The 26151-nt window shown below is 46.6% G+C and overlaps 2 protein-coding genes across 2 annotated transcripts; one reads left to right on the top strand and one right to left on the bottom strand.

Annotated features, from left to right (window-relative positions):
• Positions 1-1804: 1804 nt before the first annotated feature.
• atp5mc1 (ATP synthase membrane subunit c locus 1) lies at positions 1805-11653 on the top strand. Its single transcript, XM_084329763.1, has 5 exons — positions 1805-1916; positions 4544-4591; positions 7742-7822; positions 9372-9550; positions 11283-11653. The coding sequence occupies exons 2-5, from the start codon at positions 4553-4555 to the stop codon at positions 11395-11397; spliced, it is 414 nt and encodes a 137-aa protein (XP_084185889.1). The 5' UTR covers positions 1805-1916; positions 4544-4552; the 3' UTR covers positions 11398-11653.
• A 4480-nt stretch (positions 11654-16133) lies between these two features.
• LOC311240469 (valine--tRNA ligase-like) lies at positions 16134-19379 on the bottom strand (the record flags this gene model as incomplete). The annotated part of the gene is made up of 1 exon (XM_084329049.1): positions 16134-19379. The coding sequence occupies exon 1, from the start codon at positions 19362-19364 to the stop codon at positions 16134-16136; it is 3231 nt and encodes a 1076-aa protein (XP_084185175.1). The 5' UTR covers positions 19365-19379.
• Positions 19380-26151: the final 6772 nt, after the last annotated feature.

Raw genomic sequence — 26151 nt, 5'->3', positions numbered from 1 at the left:
CTTGGATGCTGTCTTTTACTCCACAATAAAAATCAATCAATCAATCAATACCAGCCCCCTCTCAGTCATGTACCACAGCCCCCTCTCAGTCATCTACCAGCCCCCTCTCAGTCATGTACCAGCCCCCTCTCAGTCATGTACCAGCCCCCCTCTCAGTCATGTACCAGCCCCCTCTCAGTCCTGTATACCAGCCCCCTCTCAGTCATGTACCAGCCCCCTCTCAGTCATGTACCAGCCCCCTCTCAGTCATGTACCACAGCCCCCTCTCAGTCATGTACCACAGCCCCCTCTCAGTCATGTACCACAGCCCCCTCTCAGTCATGTACCACAGCCCCCTCTCAGTCATGTACCACAGCCCCCTCTCAGTCATGTACCAGCCCCCTCTCAGTCATGTACCACAGCCCCCTCTCAGTCATGTACCACAGCCCCATCTCAGTCATGTACCAGCCCCCCTCTCAGTCATGTACCACAGCCCCATCTCAGTCATGTACCAGCCCCCCTCTCAGTCATGTACCAGCCTCCTCTCAGTCCTGTATACCAGCCCCCTCTCAGTCATGTACCAGCCCCCTCTCAGTCATGTACCACAGCCCCCTCTCAGTCATGTACCACAGCCCCATCTCAGTCATGTACCAGCCCCCCTCTCAGTCATGTACCTGCACGACTGGTGGGGGGGTGTTTAGTAAGAGATGTGATTGGGCTAGCCCAGTGCCAGTCAGTACCAATTGGCCGCTGTCCCAGCCTAATAGTGGGCCGGTCGTTGACCAAACATAAAATAAAAATAAAAAAAAACTAATAATTTATAATATATATATATATATATTTTTTTATAGTTACAAATAGTTACCTCATAGCTGGCTACGGCCATGACGGTGTGTACCCATGACTTTCTTGTTGTTGTCAAATGTAAAAATGTAGATCTCATTTAATTATGCTCAACTATGCTTTGATTGATTGATTGAACTTGATTGATTGATTGATTGATTGATTGATTGATTGATTGATTGAAAACTTTATTAACAGATTGCAGAATGGGTACAATACAGTACAGCTCAATACACACAATTGTTAAGGGGATGCAGACCAGAGAAAGACTTTCGTCTTGTTTACATCAGGGTCCCCCATTTTCAATTCATCAGGACATATATGACATACATGACATACAGATAGACAGTACTGCTACATCTATACATTTATGACATACCAGATTTGCAAATACAGTACTGTTTGTGATACAAAAAGAGTCCAGAAAAGAGTATATAGCTACATTTGACGTAAAAACTATACATTGGGGGAGGTTGGGTGGGGGGGGGCTGTACATTGGAGGTGGTTCGGTGGGTGGGGTGGAGTGGGGGGGAACACTGTACAAGCAAAACTGTACATTGGAATATTGACAACCATACTTGGTCATTTACTGTACATTTACTGTACATTTACTGCTCCGTCAAATGTCAGACCAATTGAATAAGTGGAACCATATAAACCATATAAGCTCTTATGGTAAAAATCGCCAAGGAACCAGGCGGGGTCGTGACGAACTTGACCGCCCAGGTCTGTACTAAAAAGACCAAAGGCAGAAATGTACGCGTCCGAAACCAGGCGGGTCTTAAAACTATCATGTCGCTCTCCATGACTCTTCTTTCGTAATTCTGTCCAATAAAATTAATGAAACCTCATTCAAGTCCCGCCTTTACAAACCTTCCGGGCCAATACAAAGCCTCGTAGTTGAAACTCCAAATCCGATAGGCCAGTATTGCGGAAATTACTCGGTGACGGGCCCAATCGGCGTTTAGGACGGTGTTGGACAGTTTATAAAAGAACAAGGTGAAAACTGTCTCTGCCTAGTACATCCAGTGACCTGCCGCTGCTGTTCATCAGAGCCCGTTATCCCCGGACCCTCCGAGAACTTTCACTAACCGGTAAGCTTAGTTTAAACAAATAATAATAATGGGGACGCTGTTTTCTATTGCATTAGTGCGCGTATTATTTCACGGCACCGCATGCTCGAACGGTTACTTTGGTTCTTATTCGGTATGCTAGGCTAGCTGTCAGAGAGCTAACAGTGGCTAGCAGGCTAGGTCGACTTGAAACTACTTACTGGGTGAATGTATGACGTATCTATCCGTGCAGCCAGTATGATGGTGGGGGTATAAAGGAGAGGGGGTGTGGGACCTTGCTGCTTCTGCAGTGTTGTGTGTGTGTAGTGTAGGTTATCCGGGCAGGGGGTGGAGGAGGTGGGCCGGTCAGAGGAGCTGCGATGACACCCCGGTCTATAATAAAATGTCTGCCGGGTGTATTTCGGGGCCTACTATCCTGCACCAATACAATGACACTTATCAAGCGGATTTATGCAAAGACCGTGTCGCCACCTTTTAACTCTTAATATAAAACATAACTTATTTTGCACTGATTCCAGCTGTCTTTGTATTTCAGCCCCCTGCGTTCATGCGTGTAGGTCGTTTTTGACCTTCAAAATGTGTCTCGTCTGACTAGCTTAGTTAGCCGCCTAGCTCCATGTTAGCCATGATGGCACCTATAGCTATACTGTGAGTATGACAGGCTAGGTAGCAGCTACAGGTGATCGACATTCAACCTTCCCCCTCTTTCTGTCTGCTAACTTGATATAATCAACTGTTTAACAATGTTGTTATAGACGTCCTCTCTAACTACCGATTTTAACATTTTGATCGGATGATTATTTAAAACGTTCCCGCAGCAAAAGCATGTCCAGGTTTTGGCTAATAATGGCGTCTCCCGTTCGGTGTCATTCATTCACAATTTCACATCATGGAAAGTAGTCGGACTGTCAGACGGTGCTATCTTGGGCTGATCCTTTGCCAGACGATGCAATTGGATTAACTGGAGGAGGACGTGGTGGAGTGAACAGACTCGAGTAGAGGTCTGGTTAGACTTGTAGGCTCTATAGTTGCATGTTGCACCTCCCTCTGGTCGGGAATAACTTGTTGCTAAACATTTACTTTGGGCTCCGTGTTATGTTTTCATTTAGTGTTTTTATTTTTGTATTCCTATTTTCTCTTAAGTATTTAGTATAATCTGAATCAAGGTATTTCCCACTTGGGAGAGAGGGGACGGATTTGGTGGTACAGTACTACTACTTCGACCTAGTTGTATTTGTGGCTCTTACGAAACGGTAGCACAGAAAAGAACGAGCTGTTCCCCTGCAGAAGCCCTGCTCTATCCATGGGATTCTTTAAGATCCCGGCATGTTTTTCTCTGGCGTCGCGTTTGAAAATGTTTATAATTTTTTTTTAGTTATTATAGGCATGCCATTGCTTACTGTCCTTCAAGTGACTTGCAGTAAGCTATTGCACTCGCTTGGCCCGAATCTAAGTCGACTTTAGTCACTTGCTGATTTTGAAGCCTGTCTCATTGCGAACCTGTACCGCTTTGGGATTGATTGATTGAATTTATTTATTTATTTAAATTGTATTAACAGGTTGCAGATTAGGTACAATACAGTACGGCTCAATACACACGCTCGTCTTGTTTACATCAGGGTCCCCCCATTTTCAATTAATCATAAATGATGAATTATGGTTTATGAAATGGACTTACTTATTTGTTCTGGCTTCGGGAGACAGCTTGTACTACAAGCACATGGTGAGGCAACACGCCCCCTCCCCGCCAGATAGTAAGCTTCTCTGTCTATTATTGTGTGTGGCTGAAGAGGTGCTTTTCATTTATGTTTATTTAATCAATTAAGCATTCGTGTATCAAAATTTGCCCTTGAGGAGAGGCTACAGTACTTATATTCAAGAGTCAAAGTAAACTTTATTATATCTCATTAGCATGATCAGTGCACTGCAAAACAATAAGATATACAAATGTTCAAGATTAAATGAAAGATGTATTTTTCAACTCGTTAGCCTCCCTGGTTATGGTCACGTCGAGGACGCTTGATGGCTCTAAAATGCTGTGTCTTTGACTTTACAGTGAAAGATGCAGACTGAAATAGACAATACCCCATCAGCCAACAAGACAACTGTTTTATAATTCGCCCTGCTGTGTTTTTCTCAATTCCAAGATGCATCGCGATGCGAACGTGGGTGATCTGCATTGATGCAGTGACTGAATGACCGTTATCCATTACAGCCAACTATCATAGAGGCGGTGACACAAAGGACCAAAGTACATGGATGTATTGGTCAGCTGACCAACCAGTTGCTTGCTTCAATAACACACAGGCTCGATATAAGTCTCGTAAATCAAGTCTTTCGCGAAACGCTGCGATTTTGATAAACCATGGCAGGAATGGGCAAAACTCACAATTGCTATTCGATAGTCACTGGGAAAGGTAATCCAACAAGCAAGCTGCTGTCATTGCAAACGGCTAGATATTTGGGAGTCGGGAGCAGGCAAACGTTTTGTAGTTGAACCAGAGTTATGGTTAGTTTGTAGGTGGGTGGATGAATGGTTTAGAAGATGGATGGAGGGACGGTTGAAATGATGGATGGATGGAGCTAAGAGTTAACCGTTCACTAATGTGTCTCTCTTGTTTCTGTCCGTCTCTTGTGTGTCTCTTTAGGTTCCAGCCATGTATGCCTGCGCCAAGTTTGTCACTTCACCTGCGGTGGTACGTATCCCTGTCATCTAAGTGGCACGATATCCTTGTTTTAGCTAGAAAAAAAGCATGCAGCTTCTAAGCACTACATTAATACCTGCCCATAACCCAGGCTTGGGCGATATTGAAATTCCCCTACTGATATTGCTTTAAGATAAATATATATATCCACAAAAAAGCTGAAGACTCATGTTGCAGCTTGACTTGTTTGCGCAGCTTAACCATTAAAGCTTCCCCTTTTCGTTTAGTTTAAAACCAACAAATCGCCAAATGGACACATTTGCATTCTAAGCTGACTATCTTTTCAAAGTTTTCTCCACTAAGTTAGGCTACATGTGGTAACGTTATGTACAGGGTCAGAATATCTAACCCTCTAACCACTACCTTTCAATACCTGCCTCTAACCACTACCTTTCAATACCTACCTCTTAACCACTACCTTTTTAATACCTACCTCTTAACCACTACCTTTCAATACCTGCCTCTAACCACTACCTTTCAATACCTACCTCTTAACCACTACCTTTTTAATACCTACCTCTTAACCACTACATTTCAATACCTACCTCTTAACCACTACCTTTTTAATACCTACCTCTTAACCACTACATTTAATACCGGCCACTGTCCCATCTCTTGTGAACACGACTTCTCAGGAATACTTGGCACAAACGTCCACTCGGTACAGACTACAACGTGCATTGGTCTAGGTCAGGGGCAGGCATGTGTTCTTCATGGGACGGATAAGTACTCTCTATTTGCATATCAATAGCGCTGGTCGTCGGGTGTGTTAAATACGTTCTCAGATACATTCACACCTAACTTGTTGTGAAGACATGTGTTACATTCCATTCGTAGAGGCAATTAGGCACTGTCTTTAGTCTGTGCTCAAGCGAGGGGACATTAAATGCGCATTCGCGGGAGCGCGCGCGCACGCGCCGGGAGCGCGCGTGCACGTGGTGCATGCAACCACAGATGATTTCAATAACGCACCACTGGTCAGGGGTTCTCAAACTTTTTTATACCACGACCCCATTTTATTTAGGAATTCTTTTTGGCGACCCCACACTTAACACATCCAGTGCCACACATCTTACGTAAGGGATAATGTATAGCTACGAGGTCATTGTCGCAAAATAATTTACAGACACAGAGTTCTGGAATAAACGCAGTGAAGGTCAATTATTTTGCGACAATGACCGAGTATAGCTATACATTATCCCGCTTATTACATGGCTAACTTACTAACAATATACCTAATTCATTTTACACCATCGACGAGACGAGATCAAATGCAGACGCAGTTGTTCTGTTCTGTGGCTCTGCTGTCATCGCCGCCAGGTGTGTGTGTGTGGTCTGATTGCACTGATGTAGTGCAGCTGTGTGCATAATGGTAATGCTTAGCTTTCGTGACTGCGACCAAAATGCTTGATTGTGATTGGCCAATAGCGCTCTGTTACCCGTATCAGCGGTCATTATTGCGCGTTGCCCATGACCGGTCAGTTATAGAGAAATAATTGACCGCTGTCAGGGGCAACCGACCGCTATTGACCAATCACAATCAAGCATTTTGGCGAATGTTAAAACACCATGTAATAATCATCATTAACCCCTCATGCCACCTATTAACCCCATGTAAACGGTCACCTTGTTTGTAGAGCTATAACCATATTCTATATTATAGCTATGGATACAGTACTATAGTCATTTGACACTGGGTTTCTTCCGTCAAGATGCAAAAAAGAAATTTTCCATACATTCCTTATACCGTGGTGAATATAAGTATGGTTTTAGAGCGGTCTATTGTAATCCATGAAATGCTGAGTAATAGCCTGTAGAAAGTTTGACTTTGCGGGGATATCCGCTTTCATTTGTCCATCTTGCCCCACCTCCCTACTCTTGAAGCCCCGCCTCCTACTGATTGGTGGATGCATACATCTGAGGCTGTATTTCAAGTCCCAGGCCTTGTGTCAAATTATCTGCTGCTGTTGTGTGTTTGACTCCCTGGTAAAATTAGTCTTTTATTATATATTTTTTTTATATACACAAAACAAGACTAACACAATACAGTAATAAGACCTCACAATACCACCACAACAATGACTATTGGCAATAATACAAATAATAAATAATAGAACGGAACATAAAAACATAAATCAACTTATACTATTACAGACGCCACAAAAGACATTTCCACCCCAGGACCAACACCCCAACCCCGCTCCGCCGCTAGATTGTGGCTTTAACTTTCTCGGCCGCTGAGACTAGGCTTGGGCGGTATCATTTTTTTCATACAGTCATACCTTGCTGACATAATACCCCGGTATACAGTATATGACGGTATGACTTTCATTTTCATCAGCGCGTGGGGGGGGGGGGGGGGGGGCAACCCGTGTTACCAAGTAAACAAATCACGGAACGTTAGCCACGTTAGTTAGCCAGCATCAGCCAGGTCCCGCTAGCTCTCAGAACGTTAGCCACGTTAGTTAGCCAGCATCAGCCAGGTCCCGACGTTGGCTCTCAGAACGTTAGCCACGTTACTTAGCCAGCATCAGCCAGGTCCCGTTAGCTCTCAGAACGTTAGCCACGTTAGTTAGCCAGCATCAGCCAGGTCCCGACGTTAGCTCTCAGAACGTTAGCCACGTTAGTTAGCCAGCATCAGCCAGGTCCCGACGTTGGCTCTCAGAATGTTAGCCACGTTAGTTAGCTAGTTAGCCCGCACCATCCAGGTACTACTATAACATTAGCTCCCAGAACGGTAGCTAGTTAGCCCGTACCATCCAGGTACTACTATAACGTTAGCTCCCAGTCCCAGAACGGTAGCTAGTTAGCCCGCAGTGCACTACAATCAACTCTTGTCAGTGTAATAGCAGTCTGTGACGTCACAGTATTTAGAATCATACCGGCGGTATCTTGAAATACCCTGGTATACAGTCATACCGCCCAAGCCTAGCTGAGACCCAAATTGCTGGCTTGTCCAACCCCTTAAACAGATTTCCATGTAAATTACATCAAGCAGTGTCTGAGACAATTAATCATTGTGAGTTTCTCAGGTTCTTTCCACCTCATGGCTATCGGCTTCTTGGCTGCAGTAACGCCTGCCAGAATGATTATTTTTTGTTGTATGGATGTGAAATGTGTTTCTTATGGTTTTGTGTGTAGCTTCGTGGGGGGTCCAGAGTCCTCGCCAGGCCAGTGTCCGTTTCACTCTTCAACAGACCTGAAGCCTCACTGGAGCAGCAGGTAACTCAGCCATACGTTTACCATATCATATGCAGATGTAAACAAACCTTTTCATAGTCACACATAATTGCAAAATGAATGGGAATGTCCCCATCTTTCTCCCTCTTTATTATATCTATTCATATATTAACTGGGATTTAACATCTACTCGTATTTGTTAATACTATGCTGCTATTCTTATCGTCTGTACTACTGCAGGGCTGTACAGTGCGAGATATATATTGCACGTGCTACAGCAACATCGGTCTGTGCGATGAATGGATTTACTTCAGTAGCACTGGTGCGATAGGCATTTGGTTCATATCGATACTCTTATTTTGAAAATCCTGTGGCATGTCTCATTTCCACGCAAGCGCAGCTCCAGCCATAATATATATGGCTCCGGCAGCTAGTAACGTTCGGTTCATATCGATACTCTTATTTGGAAGATCCTGTGGAGTCGTATCCGCTCGGCTCACAACACGGCAGTAGCGTCTGGAACACGGACATTGCAACATAGCAAGGCTAGTGTGCCTATTTCGCGACCCAAAACAAATCCCTGCTGTTTTATTCCACAACGGGTCAAATGCATCTAACATGCTTTGCAATCCTCGCCATTCCTTTATGACCACGTCGTGTAAGACCGAAATTAACATTACGTTGGCTAACAACAAGCTAAAACCCTGTTCGGAGCCATAGAGAGAACAGCAGACGGGCAGAGTGAGGACTGGGGAAGGGGGGGGGGGGGTAAATGTACGGAGGGTGGACAGATAATGTTGATATTTAAACATAGTAAATGTATTCATGATCATCATGCAACATAAAACAATTGCAGGAACGGTTTGGGAGAGGAAGGGGTTTTAGGTTGCATGTTGTGAGTTCCAAAAAAAATTACTTAAAAGTTTAAAGCTCAATATATCAAAACGTGGCACTTTATAGTGGAACAGGAGGTCTATTTTTTATTAAAAACAATAGATTGTTTTTCATTTAAATGTCTGGAAGAGCTAAATACATTTTTCAAATTATATTTTCATAAAATTGAGTTGATCTAAATGTTACTGATTGTGTTAAATGGGCTTATGATATCGTCTCATATTGATTGCACGCACCTGCATCATATCGTATTGTGGCAGATATCGGCAAATACCGTATCGTTGTCCAAAGAATCGATATCGTATCGTAATGAAACTGGTGATTCCCACCCCTAGTAGAGTCCATACAGATGTAACGTGTCTGGCTGTGTGACGTCAACTTGTCAGCATGAAAATGACAGCCAAACAGGGCACTGCAACTAAATAACACAAATACAATTGGCACAGTTGTGACTGTTACAAATATAACGCGTTTTATACTTGTGCTACAAGATTTTGGCCTGGGCTACAAAACTATCAACCTCTGTAGCACCAGTGCTATGTGCAAAAAAAGTTTAACGTACAGCCCTACTGTCATACTATGTTGCTGCTAGGAGGCCAAGGAGCCAAGAAACAATCATTTCACTCTACTATTAAAAAAAACATGAATGACTAATAAACTTGAACCTCTTCACCCTCCTGTCTTTCTTTCTGTCCAGGCTCTGTTGCCAGTCAGCCAGTCTCCGGCTCTGATCCGCTCCATCCATACCAGTTCTGTCTCCAGGGACATCGACACCGCAGCCAAATTCATTGGTGCTGGCGCCGCCACAGTGGGCGTGGCCGGCTCAGGGGCTGGAATCGGAACAGTGTTTGGCAGCCTTATCATTGGCTATGCCAGGTAATGCCAGGCTTTACATTTTTTTAATTTTAAGTATAAATAATAATGATCATTAGGACTGTCAATATTAAGGGGTTAGTTGATTTTTGGACATTATGTGGTATGAAATACTTGCTTGTAGTGTAGTTGATGCAACGCCATTGGCTTGCTCGGAGTACTGGCCCGGTTCCGAGCAAAACCTGGTAGCTCCAGACGGGCAGCGGCGTCACGAGACCAAAGAAATCCTGTTTGCAGCCAGTCTGAACATCAGAATCTACACCGAATTATTTTGATATTGAAATCACGATTATTAAACATGATTACTCATTGATTTGAGAACATCGTATGAAGACTACTGAATCACATCGTACCGGTATATTGAAATCTGCTGCAGACCACACTGTCTGGTCATCGTTCTCCTGGTCTGCTTGTCAGAGGGTTAGGATGTCTGGTCATCCTTCTCTGGTCTGCTTGTCAGAGGGTTAGGAATGGATTCTCTGGTCATCATTATCTGGTCTACTTGTCAAAGTTGTCAGGATGTCTTGTCACTCCCTTATTGGTTTTATGTCATCATATTTGGGAAGGAAAGGCCACTGATTTTAAATTGCAGGGAAAGAAAATGCTGTTTCATATCAATCGACTTCAATCTTTATTTTTACCAGATGTCTGGTACCCGTGTATAGTAACGTTATTCTCATGAATAACGCCCCGCCCCTCTCCCTCAAGCCCAGACCGTAGTTTCTGGTACCCGTTTATAGTAACGTTATTCTCATGAATAACGCCCCGCCCCTCTCCCTCAAGCCCAGACAGTAGTTTCTGGTACCCGTGTATAGTAACGTTATTCTCATGAATAACGCCCTGCCCCTCTCCTTCAAGCCCAGACGATAGTTTCGGCTCGTTATGGAGGAGGAGCCACGGCGCGTTTCTCCAGTTGTCTTGAAACATCTTTCGTAACTTGACAGAAAGGCAGCCTTTGATTGAGAAGAAGGGTAAAACTAATTGTTTATTTTTGCCATAATCAAGCAGCCCAAGCATGTCTTTGCTAGTGATGCTACAACACAGCAATCATTGGCTTTCATATAACAAATGTTCTCAAAATAGAATAATTACCAGTTGTTCACATCTGAGCAGTTCTGCGTGTCGGACCAATCCAGATAAATAAAACTCATACAATCACCCGATATATGTTCGCTGATGTATATCTGCCAAGTTTTGGTAAATATAGAAATGCATTTTTAAAAACATTGGCCGATATCGTAGTTAATTGTCAGACCCATGGACAATTACACAAACTCCCTCTGGCTCTTCAGCCAGCCCATTGGCTAAGAGGATGCTGCACAAGCTGTCATGGCCTTAATGGTTCATTCAGCCTTTCCTTTTTTAATCTGTTTTTTTTATCTTTATTGAACATGCGTCATGTCTGTTGTTGAAATGTGTAGTTGGAGTGTTTTGTTGTTGTCCCCCCCGGTCTTCTAGGAACCCCTCTCTGAAGCAGCATTCTGACCTCCTGTTCTGTATCATAGGAACCCCTCTCTGAAGCATCATTCTGACCTGTTCTGTCTCATAGAAACTCCTCTCTAAAGCACCATTCTGACATGTTCTGTCTCATAAGAACCCCTCTCTGAAGCAGCATTCTGACCGGTTCTGTATCATAGGAACCCCTCTCTGAAGCAGCATTCTGACCTCCTGTTCTGTATCATAGGAACCTCTCTGAAGCAGCATTCTGACGTCCTGTTCTCTCTCCGTCTTCTAGGAACCCTTCTTTGAAGCAGCAGCTGTTCTCCTATGCTATCCTGGGCTTTGCCCTGTCAGAGGCTATGGGGCTCTTCTGTTTGATGGTGGCATTTTTGATCCTGTTCGCCATGTAAATATTGCAACACACAGAGACCCCTCTACTGCCCCACTTCCTTCTTCCTTCTGGAGGAACTCTGAACGAGCTGACCAGGTCATTCCAATCAACGGAAATAGCAAATATTCTTAAAAATAAACAAAAGTACAACTACACCTGAGGATATCCTACCTACAATCCTACCTTTTTATGTTCCTGCTTGTCTATTGTTTTGTTTTTTGTTTTTGTTGAAAACCATCTGTTCGAAATAAATGGTTGGGATAACTTTAAATAAACATGCTGTTTGGTCACTGATTTTCTACAAACACTTCATATCATACTATTTTTTTATCCACTTTTTCTCCCATTTTCTATTTTCTCCCATCCCAATTTTGTAACATCCAATTCAACCCTCCCCTGTCACGAACGCTGTTTCTTGCCTCCCACAAGCCGGCTGCAATGTAGACTACCGTACTTTTCGCACTATAAGCCGCACCTGACTATAAGCCGCAGCAGCTAAATTGAATGATGTGTACATATATAAGCCGCACTGGACTATAAGCCGCAGGTGTTTTAATGTTTAATTACCATATGTAATTAGCATTGGGACACAATACTGTCAGACAAATAACAAGAATGAACTCATTTACAAGTTGTATTAAGTTTAGCAAATAAGGGAACGGATAAATAACATTTCAATGCAGTCAAAAAAGCAATATTTTGATTTTAACATTTTCGGGTTTGGTCACGTCGAGTCACATATAAGCCGCACCGTTATATAAGCCGCAGGGTCGAAAAATGGGGGGAAAAGTACGGTAAGTCGTTTCGGACAAGTCCCCTCCGGTACTTGAGGTAACGGCAGTCTCATCTTTTCACCTGTGCAGCTCGATCTCTCAGTGGCGTGGAGTAACGCGTGGGAGGCTCACGCTGCCCCTGACACTTCCTGATTCTACTGCGCATGCGCACCAACAGACCTGTAGGAGTCGCTGTCCATAACGCCCGATCCCCACCCATCGGTTTCCCACCCCCTAATACGGCCAATGTGTATTAGTACGGACGACCAGCTAAACTGAAAGCAAATGTGGAGCGCTGGGCTCGAACAGGCGAGCCCAGCGTCTCCAGATTTCGTGGTGAGCGCCTTGCCCACTACACCACGTAGCCACCCCCACTTCATATCATACTCATTCATATATCATACATACAGATTCACTGAAGAGAAAAGATAATATATTTTTTTATTTCCTTGTTAAACCGTGACGAGCCAGAATGGCCAATGGTGAACATTAAAGTATTAATTGACCTAAATGCACAACTATTCTGACGGCACACTATTGATGTAATTAAGGCATTCACTGAAAATAAATGTTATGCATGGTCCTAAAAAATTGTATGTGTTATACTATTATTCCAGCTTTAAATGGGAAAACTCTTGGAAAAGGAGAATTAAAAATGTTATTAAACTTATTTGGAAAATTGGCTAAAATCTACTTCCAGTCAAAGTGGCTGGCTTGCCCCATGCTGCTCATGCATGAATGGCCTCATCTTCAGCAGTATAGCTGCTACAATACCATGATCAATATATTCCGCAGTATAGCTATGTGCCGCTGCCCTCGTCTGAGGTGTTAAACGGTGATGGTTGAGGGGAAAACTGATTTGCCTTGTCCATGAGTGCAGCGAGATGAGTCATCCACTGCGGCAGCTCCTCTTGTCCTGTGATGGAGAGGGTGGCCAAAAGAAAAGGACACTTGCCACTACTGACTGGTAGAACATGTACATCGTTTCACTGCAGACGTCAAAGGCTTGAGCCTCCTGAGGAAGAATAACCGGCTCTGTCCTTTCCTGTAGAGGGCATCAGGGTCCAGCCCAGTCTTATTGTTCAGGTGCACATCTAGGTATTTGTAGGTCTCGACTGCCTTTATGGGGGGCGGGGGGGGGGGGGGGGGGGGGTGCTTAGATCTTTGCATGTCTGACCATCTCTTTGGTCTTGGTGGTGGTCTCGCTCCAGCACTGAAGGCTCTCTCCAGGTCCCTGTATTCCCCCCTCCTGTCCACTCCGCACACACGCGTCACAATAGCTGTATCATCAATTCTGGATGTTGTAGGACTCTGTGTTGTAGTTGAAGTCTGATGTGTACAGAGTGAACGGGAATGGAGCCAGAACAGTCCCCTGCGGAGCCCCGTGCTGCTCACCACTGTCTCAAGAGACCCGTTTCCCCAGCCTGATGAACTGTGGTTGTCCTGTCGGATCATCTGTGATCCAGGAAGTGAAGGAGGGATCCACCCAATCTTTTCGAGCTTACGGCCTTCTCCAGAGTCGGACAAGAAGATAAATAAATACCAATATATATTTATCCGAGTGTTAAATATATATTTACGTTTAGTGCTATATATTTACCTGTTGCCTTGTGTTAATCCTTTAACATTTTTAAAAGTTTACCTAATTTAAATGTGTTTATTTGTACAATCTATGGCCCAACGCTGCTCATCTTTACTAGCTCCTCATATGAGAGCTCTAAGACAGTCATATAGGTAATATAACTAACAGGATGTGGAAGTTAATCTAAACACCATGTCATTTATGACCTTTAACTGAGATGTCTTCTATTATCCAGTGTGTAACATTGTTTAATATTGTCATTGTAGCACACGGCAACCTTTATTATGCTGGTTTAATATTGTCATACTGTAGCACATAGCAACCTTTATTATGCTGTGTTAATGTCATATTGTAGCACACAGTAACTTGTTTAATGTCATACTGTAGCACACAGTAACTTTTCTCATGCTGGTTTAATATTTTCATACTGTAGCACACAGCAACCTTTATTATGCTGGTTTAATATTTTCATACATCATTTCAGTGTCTTGCCGTGTTTGGAACATGTACAATCATTGGATACAATGAAATGGTCCCAGTATGACCTCTGAGCGTCGTTCCTGACATGTCGGTGATTTCACCTTCCTACTAGGAAAAATGCAATCGAATGGCCTTTGGAGTTCCATAACACTAAGATACTTATTTGAATAGTTGAGCTTATAGGGCTAGATATTACTATAAGCTCAACTATTCAAATAAGATAAGACGGTGGCCTGGGGCTCGCGGGACGGTGGCCTGGGGCTCGCAGGACGGTCCACACACCGCTATCAGTGTTCTTCTTCCCCGCCAATGAAGTATTCACCCAAAGACCCAATACCGTGGCAACAACTACCGCACTACCGGTAGAATAAGTGCCGAGAACCGTGGGAAGTGATGCAAACTGTCTTGTCGTGTTTTGAACATTTATGTTGTGTTGATGGAATCACGTTAATATAGAGAGATGAAAACAATATGTTATTTCGATTGATATGTTGCAGGCTGTTAGAGAGGCAGAACTAGCGTAACGCGCTGTTTGGGCGTAGAGGGAGCGTACGTCAGTGGCCAATCGGATCGCAGAACCGGAATGCGGAACGGCAAGTTTGTTGGTAAAAGACTACACGCCTCCCGGCCACTGCCACCAAGCCTCTTCAACTAATTCAGAACACAGCGGCCCGCCTGATCTCAAACCTACCGAAGTCGGCCCATGTCACCCCACTCCCTTTTTTCTTTTTGACCAAATCTCAATTTTCAAACACGAAACAACACAACTCACAACACAATAATAACAATAGTACATAAAAGACATCCAAGAACATAAACAACACAACAATGATTAGACAATAACGTTGTCACAAAGTAAAATGTCACCCCACTTCTTAGGGACCTGCACTGGCTCCCCATTGCTGCACGAATCTGCTTCAAGGCCCTCGACCTAGCATACTGTGCGGCAAAGGGAACCGGTCTAACGTTAACGAATATGTATGACTTTATGAATAAATACATAAATACATGCATACAGATCTATACCAGAGTAACGTTATGATACATAAATTTTTAGTTTTGTGCATTTCATTTAGACATGATATTTTATGTCAAGTAATAGCCTAATAATATGGAAATAGCCTGTGTGGTCTGTCCCAAATAGTGTTGTCTAAACGCACGTTATACAGATATCCTAGTTCAGTGGTCGGCAATAGGCGGCCCGCAGGCCGAAATAGGTCCGCCAGCAATAATATCTGCCCGTCAGATTATTTTGAGAATATGATTTGTGATGAAGACTCGCTTTATTGTATCGGAATCGGGAGACTTAGGTAAAGTTAGAAAGATATTCACAGATTGTGAATTGCACTGTGCAATACTCCAATTCAGCCATAAACAATTCAGCCGTTGGGTGGGGGGCGCTGTTGAGCGGGCCTGTGACCGGACCTAAAAGCGCCCCTGGCTCTGCGGCTCTGCAGCTGCATGCTATTCGCAAATCCTGCATGAGCCAGCTCCCGCTGCAGCCTTCGTTATCAGAACACTACACACATATCATAATGTTTACAGCAAACTGTAGTTGATCACCAGGTATGTTTTATTAACGTAGAATAATTCATATATATATATATGCGCGCAGTCGGCTAATTGACATTTCCTGTGAAAAAAATTAAATCCTCTCGTCCCGTTTGCGTCCCAAAAAAGATTTCTGTTCGTCCCAAATCAATATTTGATCGTCCCCGGGACGACGGGACATCGTTAGTCTCGAGCCCTGGCTCAGAGTAACATTTTTACTATTTGGGAGTGTTAATTGCACTCCCTAAAGTGTCAAGTTATCAACTCTGACATTTCTTTAAAATTAATTTTATATACGTATATTAATTATAAGAATGAATTCCATAAACAAAATCATTTTCAAAAATAAAATGTATTGTTCTCCCTTGGTCAATACAGCATGTCTATGGCTTCTTTAGCTTTTTCTAGTTCGATCTGATTCTGACGTAGCTTCTCTGCATCCTGCTCCTGCACTTTGACAGGCACCTTCTCCTTGTAGTCTCCCTTTGCCATCTTCTCAGTCAGTTTCTCCATCTGTTTCTCCAGCTCCCCTTTCTTTGTCGTCAACTTGGTCACTTCCTTCTCCACGTCAATGAGACCGTTCAGCAGGACGTTGACGGTGCATCTGTCTGAGGCGATGGCCACAGCGCAGCCTGCTGGAACGGCCTGGTCAGCAGGTAGGGGATGGACACTCTGGGAGTAGGACAAGGTCTGGATCTGCAGATTGTACTTCTGCACCAGGAACACTGTCTCATAGTCTATGCAATGGAGGTAGCAGTCAGCTCTGGTCTTTGTCAGGTTGTAGTCGGCCCTGAGGGAGCGGATGGTCTTGACCACCGTCATTACAAACTCCATCTGGCGGTCCACCTCGTCACTGTGCCAGCAGAACTCATCGGTCTCGGGGTAGGGTGTGACGGAGATGCTGGGGGGGTCGTCCTGGGGTAGACGCCGCGGTAACCTCTGGAAGAGCTCCTCGGAGATGAAGGGCATGATGGGGGCCAGCAGGCGCAGGCCCACGTCCAGACAGGTGTAGAGGGTCTGCCTGCACACCAGGGCCTGTCTCAGGTTGACGCCGTCCTCCTCTGCTGCCTTGCTGAACACAGGCTTCACGCTCTCCAGGTAGACGTCACAGAGCTCGTACAGCCAGAAGTTGTAGATGGCGGTGGTGATGGCGGGGAAGTCGTAGGCCCGGAAGGCGGCGCCGCAGAGACCCACGGCCGCACACAGCCTGGACAGGATCCAGCGGTCTGACACACTCTCCTCACCACACAGCTGGGCTTTCTCTGATGGCACAAAGGTGTCCCCCAGGGTCTTCATGGCAAACTTAACGGCGTTCCACAGCTTGTTGCAGAAGTGACGGTAACCCAGGATACGATTCACATCCAGGTTGATGTCCCTGCCTTGACTGGTGTAGGCACACAGGGCGAAGCGCAGTGCGTCTGTACCACACTCTGGGATGCCACTGGGGTAGTCAGACCTCTGGCCCTGCATGGCCTTCTCCACCTCCACAGGGTCCAGGTTGCTCTCCTTCAGCTGGTCGTAAAGGCCCTCTAAGGAGATCCCCGTGATCACGTCCAGAGGGTCGATGACGTTCCCCAGTGATTTGCTCATCTTCCTCCCGTGGGCATCCCTCACCACCGCATGCAGATAAACCTCTTTGAAGGGCAGCGTGCCCGTCAGCTTGAGTCCCATCATCACCATGCGAGCCACCCAGAAGAACAGGATGTCGTGGCCCGTCTCCAGCAGGGTGCCGGGGTAGAACACGTTCAGGTCCTGCGTCTCGTTGGGCCATCCGAAGATGGAGAAGGGGAAGATACCAGACGAGAACCATGTGTCCAGAACATCCTCGTCCTGTCTGAGGGAGATCTTGTCAGCGGACACATTGAAGCGCTTGGCTGCCTTCGCTCGGGCCTCCTCCTCCGTCCTCCCACTCACCCAGTAATGACCGTCCATGTCCTCTTCCGGTTTCACAGATGGGTCATTGACGGACACAAAGTAAGCGGGGATCCTGTGACCCCACCACAGCTGGCGAGAGATGCACCAGTCCCTGATGTTGTCCAGCCAGTTGAACCAGGTTTTGAGGTGGTGTTCTGGGATTATTTTGAGCTTCCCCTCCCTGACGGAGTCAGCAGCCTGCTTGGCCATGTCTGCACAGTTCACATACCACTGAGGCTTCAGCAGGGGCTCCACCACGTCCTTAGAGCGACTGCAGACTGGCACCACCATGGGATTGTCTTTGATCTCTATAAACTGGCCTCTGGCCTTCAAAGCCTGCAGCACTGCCTTCCTGGCCTCAAAACGCTTCATACCCAGGAAGGGAGCAGGGACGTTGATCAGAAGACCGTTCTCATCCAGGATGTTGATGAAGGCCAAGTTGTGTCTCACTCCGACATCGTAGTCATTATGGTCGTGGGCTGGGGTGATCTTCACAGCACCTGTTCCAAACTGCATGTCCACAAAGTCATCGAAGACGACGGGCATCTTGCGGTCAGAGAAGGGATGCAGCACCATCTTCCCCTTCAGGTGTTGGTACCGGGGGTCCTCAGGGTGCACGGCTACAGCGGTGTCTCCCAGCATGGTCTCAATACGGGTGGTGGCCACGACCACCTCCTCATCTGATCCATCTATTTTGTAGGAGAAAGAGACCAGCACTCCAAACTCAACTTTCTCCTTGTAGCCAGGCACAGGTAGCAGAGTCCTGCCAGTCAGCTCCTTCTTATCCACCTCAATGTCAGAGATGGCCGAATTGAGGGTGCAGGACCAGTTGACCAGCCTCTTGCTCCTGTAGATCACACCCTCCTCATGCAGGCGGATGAAGGCCTCCTGGACTGCATAGGAAAGTTTAGGGTCCATGGTGAAGCAGGCTCTGTCCCAGTCCAGAGAGGAACCAAGCTTCTTCAGCTGATGGTAGATACGGTCTCCCTTCTCATTCTTCCACTTCCAGATCTCCTGGATGAACTTCTCTCTGCCCAGGTCATGGCGGCTCATGCCCCTCTCTCTCATCAGCTTCTTCTCCACCACCACCTGCGTGGCGATGCCAGCGTGATCACAGCCCGGGTTCCATAGGGTGGTCTCACCTCGCATCCTGTGCCATCTGGTCAGGGAATCCTGGATAGCGTTGGTGAGGGCGTGGCCCAGGTGAAGAGATCCAGTCACATTGGGCGGAGGAATACACATCATGAAGACGCCACAAGGGTTTGACTCGCTGATACTCTTCCTCCCATACTCTGGCTTAAAGTACCCCTGCTTCTCCCACCACGAGTACCAGACTGCCTCCACATACTGGGGGCTGTAGGAGTCAGGAAGGGGGCTAACGACGTCTTTCTTGTCGCCGGGCGGTGTGGGGGTGTCATACGAGATCACACCCAACTCCTTCTTCTCAGGTTTGGCTTTTTTCTCTGTCTGTGGCTGTTGCTTCTTCTTCTCCTCCATCTCCTTCTTCTTCTGGAACTTCTCCAGCTTCTCCCTGTTCTTTGCCTCCTTCTTCAGCTGCGCTTCTGTCTTTGGTGGACCGTAGGCAGCGGCACCAGTGGCACCAGTGGCACCACCAGCGGCAGCACCAGTGGCACTGGCACTTGAAGCATTAGCAGCTGTGTTGGTCTTGGGTATGATGGGCACCATCTTCTCACACAGTGTGATCTTTCCCAGGACCTTGAGAAACTGGGGCTGGTTGATTGCAGGTTACAAACCACCTGGTGACATTAGTCAACACCTCTGTCTGATGGCTCCTCTCCTGCTTATCCCTTTCCACAGCAAAACGGTAGGCAAGGCACCTTGGTTGAGAAATGCAGGTTTCAGTCTGTGTTGTAGGATAGACAGTATCTATTCTGTCTCAAGATGCACAATGAGATCTTCTTCTTCTTATTTGAATTTCCGGCAGTGTAGACGCATCGTGGCGTATTACTGCCCTCCGCAATTCTTTTTATGGGCTCTTCTTCTTCTTCTTCTTCTTCTACTGGACCCCGTCATCCCCTACATTGTCCATTGGAGTGCAGCTAATGCTGAGAATTGTTGAATATATATAGAACACAAATGTTCTAGAATGTTCTATTATGACATCATACTGTGACATCACAAATGTTCTAGAATGTTCTATTATGACATCATAAATGTTCTAGAATGTTCTATTATGACATCACACTGTGACATCACAAATGTTCTATTATGACATCATACTGTGACATCACAAATGTTCTAGAATGTTCTATTATGACATCATACTGTGACATCACAAATGTTCTAGAATGTTCTATTATGACATCATACTGTGACATCACAAATGTTCTAGAATGTTCTATTATGACATCATACTGTGACATCACAAATGTTCTAGAATGTTCTATTATGACATCATACTGTGACATCACAAATGTTCTAGAATGTTTGATTATGACATCATACTGTGACATCACAAATGTTCTAGATTTTTCTACATCTTGAGACAGGATAGATAGACTGTCTATCCTACAACACAGACTGAAACCTGCATTTCTCAACCAAGGTGCCTTGCCTACCGTTTTGCTGTGGAAAGGTGAGTGTCCACAACAGCTAGCTAGCTGTTCTACTTGAATACTGAATGTTAATATTGAATCAGACAATATTGAATACTGAATGTTAATATCAGACCATATTGTATCATGACAGTGAAGTTATTGAATCTTTTTGTAGTGTCTCTTTTTGGTGTTGCACTTTTTAGACAGTCCCTGGCTGCGCACTTGCCTCAAGGCCGACTGCACATATATCAATATTATTATTATTAATTGTACAGCTCCGAGGCCGGCTCGCCTCGTTTAGGTGAAAATAAGGTTGTAGCTCATTGTCTACCTTACTACGATAGGAAAGAGGTGTCCTTTGTGTTTTAAAAACATTTCGCTTAAGAATTATTGACCGTGTAAATTCGAATCTGTGAATATCTTTCTAACTTTACCCAAGTCTCCCGATTCCGATACAATAAAGCGAGTCTTCATCACAAATCATATTCTCAAAATAATCTGACCGGCAGATATTATTGCTGGCGGACCTATTTCGGCCTGCGAGTCACCTATTGCCGACCACTGAACTAGGATATCTGTTTGTATAACGTGCGTTTACCCAACACTATTTGGGACAGACGGACCACACCGGCTATTTCCATATTATTAGGCTATTACTTCACATCAAATATCATGTCTAAATGAAATGCACAAAACAAAAAATGTATGTATCATAACTGTTGTGAAGGGCCAGATTAAACCGAATATATATATTTATTATATATATATATTTAATTGTATTTGTATATTCTCTAATATTCCTTGATATATTCCTTGTACAATATGCATTGAATATCCATTCTAGCCTACTGAACATCCCATAATAGTCTCCATTCTACTATTGGTAGAGACCTTGGTGCCAGGCTGCCATACCCCCCAGACCCAGTTCAAACGTACCGCTCAACATGTACGAACAAGTCCTAGTTCCGCGTAGGAATCTGGCTACCGCACCACTAATGGGACTATTTGTTCATAGTGCGTATATATACTGCGCTACTAAAGTAGGACTTCCTTTTCAGTCCAGTTTCTTACCCTCCAATAGAGTGACAGACGTAAAGCCTCCCCGCGACGCCACGTGTGGGAGTAAGGCCAAGTTCGGCCTACCATCGGTATTGAGACATCGTGTATATTAATATTTGAATAGTCATATTTGGCACTATATCGTCGAGTTGGACGTAGTCTATTAAGCTAATAATAGTCTGTTAATATATAGTGCTTCGTGCGGTGAGAATACTACCGTAGTCAGTACCCCATCGTTTCGGGCAGAGAACTGGCTACTTATCCAGGATGATCGACCCCATGTGAGATTGCACCCGAGGAGCCCCAGAGCCGACGAGCGAGTGGACCTGTATACCGGATTATTCTACCGACGACAGCCCGCCTTCCCAGGCACGGATTATGCTTTGTATACGTTGATTATTCCATGGATAAAGACCCCCGACACTGCCGTGTGTTGGAACCCCCCCCCCCTGGAGAGGACGCAAGGTGAGGAGACGCTCTGCAAGACGAGGTCGCTTCACGTCTCTCCCCCGTGGACCGGAGAGAGCCGGCTCACAGAGAGTCCACCTGCTTTCATCTGTGGTCCAAGGATCGCCGGCGCATTGAACGGCACTACAGTGGGTTCACCTGGGATACCCTTGGCCGGATGAGGCAGCCGGACTCTACCCCCCCCCCCCTTCCTACTCCTGTCGGCTTACAAGCGACCGGATTAACCCCCCCTAGTGTATCCAGTCTATAATCATTAAAGTACCATTGCTGTTATTCCTTAACTATTCCAGGTCGTATATGTACCACCTGCGCCTTCAGAGATTGGACATTCTCTATTGATATACCGACGAATACTCTTGCCATAAAAGTGCATACTAATTCCCATTCATAAATGTGATTGATTTGATTAAGTGCTTGCTCTACACACCATCGCTGTGTAGAAATAAAGACCTATTTCTAATTCGTACATTTGTGTTGGATCCGTTTCATCTACGTGACAGTGTTCATCATAATATATTTATGCCGAGTACTGGGTGGCCGAATATTAAGTACAAAGGTAGTGGTAGTAAGTATCATATCTAGTAATACAGTCAGGGAATTGTACCCCTCAGTTACAATTGGTCCTTCGAACCGGATGGTAATCAGTGTAATATTAATATAGTGTTATTAATATTGAAATGGCCTATGATGAACACTCCACGAAACGATCCTCCTAACCAACACCCGCAGCGCGAACGACGGCTCCCTCAGTACTTAGAGGCTTACGCTGTCAGTCAACAACCTAGTCTTCTACTAACAGTAAACGCGGTAAAACTAGAAAGTAAAAGTATGTCTAACCCCAACGCCCAGACTACCCCGACCATAGAGGCCCCTACGGGTTCTAATGTAACTGACCAAGTTCACGGTGGGGACCAGTGGGAACCAGACATGACTTCACACCCCGCCAGTACTGAAGAAGTAGTCCCCGATGAGTCCCGGGAGGAATACAACGCTACCGAGACAGAACTCGGCACGGAAGAAGACGGGGAGAGCACCGTGGAGATAGAGCTCCAAGGCTCCGCAAGGAGTACCCCGAGGGAAGGCTCCCCTATACAACCGCCTTCTCCCAGCGAGGCAGAGAGGACCCTACAGCAGGCCTTCCTCATCAGCCTGAACGCCGCTGCTGAACGCGACCGACTGCAGATCCAGCAGCGGAGCGAAGAAGAGCATATACGTCTAGAAATAAGACGCATTCAGAGGGAAGAGAATGTGGCCCGAGACCGAGCAGACAGCCAGCGAGCAGCTGCTGGTGCTCTACGGGACGCAGAGCGCGACAGACAGCAAGCGCAACTAATAGAACAGCTGATCAGACGGACAACACCCTCTCCCTCCGCCAGAGGCTCCAGGAACTCGTCTAGACACACCTCCAGGGCGGCATCCCCTAGCCGAGTAAACAACCCTGAACTTGACCAACAGACGAGGTCTATACCCCCCACAGACCACCTCCCCCCACCGGTCCAAGCGAGACCTAGCAACCGGGAAGGAGCAGCATATCCTGTGGAGAGGCTAAACCAGAGACTACAAGCACTGGATGACCTAACTGAAGACGAAGAGGAAGAGGAGGAGAACCACGCCCGACGACAGCACAGTACTCTACCGGACCAGGAGGTCCGGTACAGCCCAGGCTATACTCCCGCGGAGCTGCGCTACAGACCCCCGACTCTATACCCGGGTGAGCATGACGCACGACCCGCACCGAGGAACAGCACCTGGACAAGCGGGCCATGGTACACTGCCGGTACCAGCCCATACCAAGGAGCGGGAGGAGACTCGCCTAGGAGGCCTCTCCCCCAACGCTCGCCGATGTATCCACAGTCAGCGTCATACATTGGCACGCCTATGGTACCCGACTTCACCCAAGAGAACCGGGCCCAGTATACAGAACTCTGCATGTGTCTGGAGACCATGTTGGTGGATGTATTGGATGAACGCCACAAATACGCCATCCTACTGAAGCACTTAAAGGTACCCCGCGCACATAATATAGCGCTCGCCTACGCGACTTCCACCACCCCATACACAGCAGCGCTGGTAGCATTGGACCAGAGGTATGGGCGCATATGGGATTACGTGATCCAGGAGATCCGACACATCGACCGCTTACCCCCAGCAATAGACAATCGAGCACTGGACGACCTGTCCATCAGAGTGCAGTCCCTGGTAGGGATGTTGGGAGCGCAGAGAGAGAAGGGGAGGCATGAACTTTACGCCAACTCAAATGTGGAAAGGATCTTGGAGAAGCTGCCGCCCGCTCGACAGGAGCGTTTTAGGCGGCAGAGAGACCACCGAGACCCGAATGGCCCCGAACCGAACCTCCTCGATCTAGCAGACTTCCTGGCGAGAGAAGTCAGCAGCCTACGGCTAGATACATTCGGACGGAGCACCCCTGGCTCCAGAGAAGGAACCAGACGACTAAATGATGGAAGAAGATCGGTGACTGTGATGCACCAATCGGAGTCAGTACCGAGCAGCAGGAGCCACAGTACCCCCTCCAGAACGGAGAAGTGGAAGATAGTGTGCCCCTACTGTGAGAAAGAACACTGGCTAGCGCAATGTGACTCCTTCCCCAAGCTGAACGCGGAGGAAGCAAGTCAATGGATAAAGTCCAACAAGCGCTGTTTTCGCTGTGCGCGCTCACACATGGCAGCCGAATGCCGCTTAAAGAAAAGGTGCACCAAGTGCGATGGAGCCCATCTGGACATACTTCACGACAGTAACAGACGGCGCCCTTCACCCGCACCATCCAGCAGCAAAGCGAGCGTCATGTACATCGATCCCGCCAGCAGCAGTGGAGCCCGAGTACTCCTAAAAGTAGTGCGTGTGACACTAAGCTACCAGAATAAAGTCCTGGACACTTACGCCGTCCTCGATGACGGGTCAGAGAAGACCCTTCTGCTCGCCTCCGCTGCGGCCCAGCTAGGGCTGCGGGGAAGCGAAACCCAAATGACAATTCGGACAATAAGACGAGATTTGAAGACGATAAAGGGCGAGAATGTCTCATTCTCTATCGCAGCAAGCGGCCAGCCTGAGCGACGGTACCAGATTACAGACGCTTTCACCAGCCAAGAAATAGGACTGTCGCGGTACACATACCCCGTCGCCAAGCTGATGGAGAAATATGCACATCTGCGCAAGTTACCGATCCCGCTCATAGACAATGCTATGCCGACCCTGTTGATAGGCTCCGACCATGCAGACCTCATTGTCCCGATAGACCGGGTTCATACCGGACCCCGAGGCTGTCCTGCAGCAGTCGAGACCCGTTTGGGATGGACTCTCCAAGGCCCGCTCGCCAAATCTCTCAACCGAAGTACAGCCACTAGATGTCTCCACTCCCGAGTCACAGAGGGAGAAACCGCACTCCTGCAACACGTAGAGCGGTTATGGACCTTGGAACAAATGCCCTTTAAGAACGGAAAGAAAGACATTCGCTCTAAAGATGACATTTACGCCATTCACCTCCTCGAGACAGGGACCAAGAGAGTCCCGGTCAACGGCGTGTTGAGATACGCCACGCCACTCCTGCGGCGAGAAGGAATGCCTACTTTCCACGCCAAGACAGACGCCACAGAACGGTACCTGCTGAACACGGAGCGGCACTTAGCCAAGAACCCCGCCCAAGAGAGTGTATACCGCGCTGAGATTGAGAAGCTCATCACAGCGGGACACGTCACAAAGATGGACATAAAAGAGGCTGACCAGACCACTGAATCGTGGTACGTGCCTCACCACAAGGTCCATCACAACGGTAAAGACCGCATAGTATTTAACTGCAGCTACCAGATCGGATCCCAAAATCTGAATAAAGAGTTACTGCCCGGTCCCACACTCGGCCCCTCCCTACTCGGCGTTCTACTCCGCTTCCGCCAGGAAAAGGTGGCCATCAGCGGGGACATTAAAGGAATGTTCCTGCAGGTGAGATTAGTAGAGGAGGACAAGCCCCTGTTACGGTTCCTATGGAGAGAGAAGCCAGGAGATGAGCACCCAGCCATCTACCAATGGGAAGTCCTCCCCTTCGGAACGACGTGCAGCCCCTGCTGTGCTACATTTGCACTACAGAAACATGTAGCAGAGGACCCAGCAGCGGACGAAGAGGTCCGACACAGCGTAAAGAACAGCTTCTACATAGACAACTGTCTACAAAGCCTTTCAACCCAGGAAGAAGCCGAGGCTCTCCTGATTAAACTCCGCGCCTCATTGATCAAAGGCGGCTTTGATCTCAGGCAGTGGGCCAGCAGCGATCCGCAAGTACTGCGCAGCCTCTCCTCCGAGGACAAGGCAGCCAGCAGCGAGACCTGGATGGCTACAATCCCGGGAGAAGCCCAGGAGATGACCCTGGGATTGGTGTG

The sequence above is a fragment of the Notolepis coatsorum genome, assembly GCF_963971535.1.
Source record: "Notolepis coatsorum genome assembly, chromosome: 14".
Lineage (NCBI taxonomy): Eukaryota > Metazoa > Chordata > Actinopteri > Aulopiformes > Paralepididae > Notolepis > Notolepis coatsorum.
Note: the sequence above shows the minus strand (reverse complement) of the source record. Positions and strands in the feature narration are given on the sequence as shown.